At 31.2% G+C, this 7,888-nt stretch overlaps 1 protein-coding gene across 1 annotated transcript; it reads right to left on the reverse strand.

Annotated features, from left to right (window-relative positions):
• Positions 1-176: 176 nt before the first annotated feature.
• On the reverse strand, positions 177-7,670 carry LOC128155420 (uncharacterized). The gene is made up of 11 exons (XM_052817119.1): positions 7,600-7,670; positions 6,997-7,071; positions 6,607-6,684; positions 6,349-6,480; positions 5,170-5,253; positions 4,560-4,610; positions 4,226-4,387; positions 3,013-3,217; positions 1,924-2,019; positions 1,735-1,836; positions 177-1,648 (listed from the first exon to the last, which is right to left on the reverse strand). Exons 4-11 carry the CDS (start codon positions 6,438-6,440, stop codon positions 1,058-1,060), a joined length of 1,383 nt encoding a protein of 460 aa, XP_052673079.1. The 5' UTR covers positions 6,441-6,480; positions 6,607-6,684; positions 6,997-7,071; positions 7,600-7,670; the 3' UTR covers positions 177-1,057.
• Between the last annotated feature and the right edge of the window lie 218 nt (positions 7,671-7,888).

A 7,888-nucleotide genomic window follows, 5' to 3' on the forward strand; every position in this document is an offset into this window, starting at 1 on the left:
TGAAGAGTGGAAAATACATGGGATAAAATACTGTATACAGCAGATTTTTTTAATTGATTATATAAAGCTGATTTGATCAGAGTAAAGCCTGTTGTTGCTTAGGAGACTGGTTTGGCATCTGTGCCTCCTGTTGTTATGAAAAAAAACTCAAGATTATATTTTCCATGGATTTTTTTATACGTATGCTGATAAATCATTCAAGTATTTAATGGATTTTATTATAGCAACAACGAAGGTTTCTGAATGTTTATTAGAAAAAAAATAATCTATTTAAAGATAAATCAAATTTCAATATCTAACAACGTAAAATTTATCTACACAATATTATATTTACATCAACTTCATCACATTGCAAACATTTAAAAATACTGTACAGTCAAGTGTCAAATGTACCTTTTTAATAATTTTAAAATTCATTTGGTTAAAGAAACTAACCTACACATGGAAAGCACTGCAAAGCAATCTAAACTAGTTTATTCCAAAATTAAATGGATTATTGAATCAGTATTAAAACGTGAGTTTAGTAGTTTACAAAATTAGAAAGTAACACTTTTCAATTGTGACGTTTTTTAAGTAACTAAACAATGACAAACCTTTTTTTCTATCTTTATTTTTCACATTAATAATTCAGAGCGTTTCAGAAAAAAATGGAATGCATCTAGATCTTATTGTCATTTATTGTAACATACATGTATGTAAAGTTAAAGGAATAATAATGTTCTGACTTTAAAGTTCTTAGTCCAGGTTGGTATCGCAAATTGCTAAAAACTAATTTAAATGATGACTACCGGAATTGCTAATTCAAAACTAAGTGTAAACTATTTCTATCAACAGAAGGGTCTGTAGAAACTATTCTGTTACGATAACCATTTTTTTTTTTTTTGCTTTTTTTTTTTTACAAATTATGGATGTCATTTTATTAGATTACATGAATATTAACGAAAAAGACGTTATGCATTTATAACCTTTTTCTCAATTTAGTGATGAGTGGTGTTCTTATATGTTAAACAATTGTTTAACATGAAAAAAATCATGCATGCTTTTTTCTGTTATCAATTCACTTCGGTTGCGCAATACCTTTATTTAACACAGGTCCGTTTTCATACAAATACATAACAGGCCATACAATGTAATCCACTTCCTTCCCTGATTTCATGTACGCTCTAAATATATCATTGTTTTTCATTCCGTCGGCCGGAAAACGGGTACTTAGATGTATTGGTGGCTGTGTTATCTGCATGAACCAACACAACTCCACACAGCGCTCGGCAAAGTGAGTCGTTTTTGTAAACTGGGACGATGAAATTGTCTGAAAGAAAGAAGGGGCACCCATCTGTCCACAAAATTGTTTTTTCGTCAGCGAACATCTGTCTCCAGAATACTGTTCATTACATGGTTGTGAGGAATCAGCATTTTCTGAGTAGGCTACTTTTTTTCGTCTCTTTTTTGATTTTTTAGTCGTTTGTAAATTATCTTCATTTCCTTTGCTTTGCAAATGTGCTGTACTAACGTCATGCAAACAATAGTCTGGGGGGTTGTTTCTTCTGACATTGTCTTCGAATGGATTCATAGTATGTTCGTGTGATACTGAACTCTTCACTCTAGTAGTTATATCACTTAAGATACCGTGTAAGGTGTCAGCAAATTTCTAAAAGCATAAATATGAAAGTCATTTTATTTTCTTCTAAGATTCTTTTAAAAAATAATTCTCAATAAGAAAGAACTACTTAAAACCTCTTGCATCTCAGAAATCAAAGTTGTTTCTTTAGCGCGTAAACACGTTTTAAGTGCCTGTTGGATGTCCGGCACCATCGCTTCGGGAAGTTTGGTTACAACCTTAAAAAGATAACATAACTGATTTACATATATTTAGAGGTAAAAGTAGGAATTTAAAGATAATTTATATTATAAATAAAAGTTTACTTTCATTTCTCCAGTGTCTTTACAGGTCATTATGGTTTGACAATCTGTTAGGTCAAGAAACATGGAACGAGAGCCAGAACAAAAGTTGTAGGCTGTCTGTAATGTATGAAGAAGAATATTTATTTTCTTATATCAAGGACTTACATCCATCATGGAATTTATTTTATCTACTATCCTTGCATTAGAAGGTTGATTTAAGTTAAATCTAAGAATTCAATATGAATTTTACTCACTCAAATGTATATTTTTTTAATATCCCAGTCAATTGGAAGAGTGTCTTTATCACAAGGATGATATTCACATTTAGTTTTCCAATACATAAACATTATTGAATTAAAATACTTCAAGTTTATAATCAAAATAAGACATCAAATAAACGCATATCCCACCTTTGGCAAAAACTTTGGCTACAGCACTAACCTCATCAACAATAGCAAAAAAAAATTAAATGAAGTGATATAAAAATTATCTGGATAACGTAGCAATTTATCTTCTTTATATAATAATTCATATCCCCCAAATCCACCCGCCGAGATATTCTTAAGTTAAACAATGATCCACTTTGGTAACAGGGTGATTTCAAAAGCATGTCATATATTAAGCATTGCAGTTTTCCAAAAGATCTTAAACAATTGTCATTTCTATACAGAAACCAATATCAAACTTTAAAAATCGTACATCTTGTTGGACCCAAGAGTTGTCCAAGGTCCACAGTCTAAACAGATGAGAATCTGCGCATGTTAAGATCTTTCTATATAAGTAATACCATACATAAAACATTTGAGTGTTCAAAAATTATTTTTAAAATTTCTCAAGTAAAGATGTTGTCCCACCTTACCTCCAAAGACAAACTTGAAACTACACAATATAAAGACGCATGTATTTAAGTTATAGCTGCTTTTTATTGCATATGGCTTTAGAAGAAACTTTTCTATATATATTCATATGTAAAATTTCGATTCAAATTATGCCCCCCCCCCTTGTTTTGAACAAACTTAAACCTAAATTACATAAACTGTGAATTCTTTCAAGTATATGAATATGAAATTACATACATGTCATTTCAAAGACAGAAGAAGTAAGTTATACCATGACAATGCGCAGTAAAAAGCCAATTGCAGCTCTGTCATCCAGCCTTAATTCCCCTCCCGTCAACTCCTCCACAGAATCTGTCCATGCGTCGTCAAACAACAGACCGAATTTTTCTGCCAGCTTGGTCGGTCGGTTATCATCATTCAAGTCAGCAATATCAGGGTTGTAAGAGGTCAATTTGGATCCAGCTATTTTGGTAAGCCTTAATTGGAAGAAATACACTCAACAAAATTGCTAACGCACCATTTAAAATAAAATAATATTTACATCCTAAATTTTTTTAAAGATGTATTAAATGTTTAAATAGGTGATCTTAATTAAAAGTAAGACATTTAAATGCCCAAACGGATAAATGGATGCAATGTTAACCGGAGCGTAGCTGTTCTTTAGAAATGCTCAAATCGTGCTCACGCTTTTCTTGGAAAAATAAAACTTTACTTTCTTTTTTGTGTTCTTATTATTGATGCATGTTTTACTAAAAACTCACAAAAAACCCTACGGGGTATGCCGCGTTTGACCACAGAAGAACGAGGCAGGGCTGTTGGTATGGTCTCTGCAGGGTGCTCCTTTCGAGAGGTTAGACAAAATGTTAATAGTTTAACGATTAGCGGTGATATTGGCCATAAAACATGATGCAACATGCTTATCTACTAAAAACAATGTCATTTTTAAGTAGCCACGGTGTTTAGTAGGCACCACGCGTCAATTGCAAGGTTGTACCGAAAATTTGTACAAACCGGAAGTGTGAGGGACCGAGCAAGAATTCCAAAGCGCTTCGTAAATACTAGGCGACAAGAAAGACACATCTCATTTATCTGAGCAAATGGAGGCTACACCCGATGTTGATATGTGAATCACATAATGGGGAGAGGGGGTACCAATGTTTCATAAACAGTACTCATAAATCTTATGACAGCTTTGTGATACGGGCCATTGTTCGATAAGTTTGCAACAAATGATGTTTCATTTTCTGTATTATAATAAACTATTAGAAAAAATATATATATCAATCTTTGTTGCGTTTAGATCTAAAACAATAAAAGAAATAATAAGTGGTGCGTTAGCAATTGTGCCTAGTGTAAACACAATCATCCAATCATCACACAATATAGTATAATGAAACCTATGTAAATGTCGTGTAGTTGAAGTTTATTTTTCTATAAATAAAAAATCATTTTTATCTTATGCTTATCTTGTATTGGAAACATACCGAGTTAAGAGATGCTCTTTCTCTTTCCCGATCTGTGTGAGCTGACACTCGAGGTCTTTGACCTTTTCTCTTTCTTGTTCTACCTCATCACAAACGCGTTTCAAATCTTTTTTACTCATTTTCTTTTGAAGTTTAGTGCGTTCTTGTTCTTTTGCCCGCAATCTTTAAAAGTAAAACGCCATTATATCTCATTAATGAAATACGTACAAAAAAGAGGCACGAACTAGAAACTGTTTTCCTTTATAGGCAATAGTAATAATTAGTTAATAGATATTTATATGAGGCTAAAAGATGAAGAAAAAAATGAATTGATGAATTGGTTTTCTTTTATTACTTTTGAAGTTTTAAATTTTTTTCTTTAAGATTCTGCACCTCCAATTTCAATCTGTAAATGAAATATGAAGAATTATTAAGACTGTCTATATTTTAGTGGTCTAAGAAATAAGACATTTTTTTTTCTGGAAAATACATGTATTTGTAACACATTCGAATGATTGTCCGTTATTTGGAGGATATGAGGAATTTAAAATATATTTCTTTTCCTTCAAACAGTTGTACATCTTGGCATAGAAATAGTGAAAAAAGTTAATTGTCTTACATGGACTTTTGTCTTTCGCAAAACAATGGTGTCGGAAAAAATGCAAATGATCGATGATCAAATGCATTGTACAATAACAATTTTAATTCATATTGTTTGATTAATAAATGTCATACATGATTTATCATTAAAAAAGGATACAATGTAAATAATTACATTCATAAGCTTTAAGGGTCTGAAAATGTACGTAATGTTATGATTATATCGTCTATTTGTTTGTGCAAAAAATTTATGAATATATTATTACTTATTGACACAGCAAGTCACTTGCAATATTCTGATATGAATTTTCATGACGTTCGGAATGAGTAGTAGCTTCTCGTTAGAAAATGTTTTTAAACATTACCTATTGTGTTCCTTAAGAACAGGACCCATCTTTACCAAAGTCCATTTCTTTTTTATACACTTTTTAACACAGTCATACAGCTTTCTACAAGTTAAGTGATAAAACAAATTACAACACCTCAACACCTTTCATGGATGGATGTTTCTGTATTTATGTCTAATATACGCGGGTGTGATAAGGCAACTCTCAGTGATCGATTAAGTAAAAATTTCACAATAAGCAGCATTGTGTCATATTTTACTCAGAAACATGTCAATTTCAACTTTATCTCTGATTTAAATTCTAATTGTTACAGACGTAAAAAAGTCAGTAGAAACTCTTCTAACTGAATATATATTCGATTTTTATGTATTACGTATAATTGTCATTGATGACGTCACAAGCATGTTTAATAAAGAAGATCAATGTCGGTAGACACATCATCGGAAGGCAGTGTAAACAATGCCAAAATAACACTTATTCAATACAGATATCAAAGACTTAGATGAATGCCAGTTAGGATATAATAAGGATAATACAGACATGGGTATATTGTTTTATCATCGAGTGTTATAAGGTAAGCAGATAGCCATTTATATGGCTTTGACCGGCCTTTCCTCTATCATTTTGTACAAAAAGGCAAAAGAGTAACACTATTCCGAATATTATAAAAGATAATTTTGGTAAATATCAGAAGTACATGACCTTAGATACTTGAAAAGTGCTACTGGAATCCTTGGCTTTGTTGTTGTAAATGACAATTACGTACTATTTTCAAAAAAATTGAAGAAGTTGAGTGAGTTTCCGATAAATAATGACATTATTTATTTTATGCGATTAACAATAGGATTCTAGCAGTAATGCTATTAAACGTGAACTAATTGCCAATCGAATTATCGTATCAAACATACAAATGAACTTCGGGGTAGTGTTATACTTTTTCATTTTTGGTCAAGGTAAAAAACTGTCACGTGATACCATGGCACGGCAGCTTCAAAGATCGAGTCGATTCCGAAGTAAAAAATAATAATATCTTGGAGAAGACATACACTTGGTATTAATATTCAGCACTGTTTTCATAAAAATAAACAGTTTTTAAATTGATCATAATTTTGAGGGTCATTAAACTCAAGTTGCCTTAACCTACCCGCGTATGTCTAAGTGTCAATGATACGTATTTTTCCAATCTAATACTGATACTGTTTTATTGTGGTTTCAGTCCAGGAAGATGGGATCTCGAAGGTTGTTTCTAAACATTCTCTTGCAAAATCATCAAAGTCTGTATCATCCATACTATCTGGACAACGTATCGTTTCTTCTTCAAAATTTGATCTAAAATATATCAAAATATACGCATAGAAATCCCCTAAAGTATAGTTTTAAAATTATTATTGATAATTTTGATGACTTTTTTATATCATTTTATGAACTAATGAATAAAAACAATTAAATCAATACTTTGAAAGAAACTCCAGAATATTATGCTTTTGCTGGTTATAAGCTGCCAAGAGGTTGAAGAACCATTTTACATCATTTCTGAAAATGAAAGCATAAGTAACACAAAATGATGATATAAATTTACAAAGTTCTCGGCTGATACTATTATGTATGCATGTTGCAACAACAGATCAACTATTTTAAAATCAGTGGATATTATCGTGAAACGTAGACATGATTTAGTTTAAAAGAACAAAAGTATTCTCACAATGTTTGCTTTTCGTACCTAAAACAAATTAAAAAAAATAAAAGCATTAATATAAAGTCGATATTAAAAGATTAAAGGTAGAATAATTGATATATGACCTCTTTTTGATACCAGTCAGAGGTGGTTAAGTAGACTACCTTTACCTTAAAGGTTCCTCCCATGCGTGATGTTTCCAGTGCAGCGGTAACTTGTCTATATCTACGTTATTCAGTCCTTCGCTAGTTAAACAAAAATGCACAAGATTTATAATTATTTTAAAAATCGTTTAACTCCAGGCATTATACCAATAAATATCCCTCCCTGGCATAATGATAATAGCTAATTTAAATGAGCTTTAGATAATTAAATTTTGTGTTGATATAACTTGAGATTTTCCAGATAGTGTATTCTAATCTGATTAATCAGTTTTAAGAGGGGAAATGGTCAAATCGCAATCAGCGTTACGTAAAATTGCCTTTTACTCTTGAAAGCTAAATATACTGTTATAACCTTCCTAGCTGATCTCTGGCCATATTCTCATTTCTATTTAAGAAAATAGTGTATAATGTAAAGATATTTTATCAAAAGCATTTACCATCTCGACAAAAGCAAGAGTTATTACTATGCTAATTCTTTAACATAAACTTAATTCTTTAAAAAGAAAGAAGAAAAGTATGCATTTAGTGTCATAAAGGAAACACTCAGAATACTCAGAATATGACGTTTTTATCATGTACTGATCTTAAAGTTAACCAGACTATCTTTACCTTAAAGGTTCCTCTCCTGCGTGATGTTTCCAGTGCAGCGCTAACTTATCGATATCTACGTTAGTCAGTCCTTCGCTAGTTAAACAAAAAAAAGTTTTATAATGATTTTAAAACTGCAATTCAATTCAATTTAAAAAACTCCTTCCTGGAATAATAATAATAATAATAGCTAATTTAAATGAGCTGTAGATAATTGAATGTTGTCTTAGCATAACTTGAGATTTTCCAGATAGTGAATTGTAATCTGACTATTCAGTTTTAAGAGGGAAAATGGTTAAACCGGAATCAG

Source organism: Crassostrea angulata, chromosome 7 (genome assembly GCF_025612915.1).
Source record: "Crassostrea angulata isolate pt1a10 chromosome 7, ASM2561291v2, whole genome shotgun sequence".
In the NCBI taxonomy this organism is placed as follows: Eukaryota; Metazoa; Mollusca; class Bivalvia; order Ostreida; family Ostreidae; genus Magallana; species Magallana angulata.

Coding starts and splice junctions, on each gene's coding strand:
- LOC128155420 (XM_052817119.1), bottom strand. CDS start 6,440: ATGGATGATACAGACTTTGATGATTTTGCAAGAGAATGTTTAGAAACA. Junction 4,388..4,559: donor AAAAATTTAAAACTTCAAAA/GTAATAAAAGAA, acceptor TTACTTTTAAAG/ATTGCGGGCAAAAGAACAAG. Junction 1,649..1,734: donor TGATTTCTGAGATGCAAGAG/GTTTTAAGTAGT, acceptor TTATGCTTTTAG/AAATTTGCTGACACCTTACA.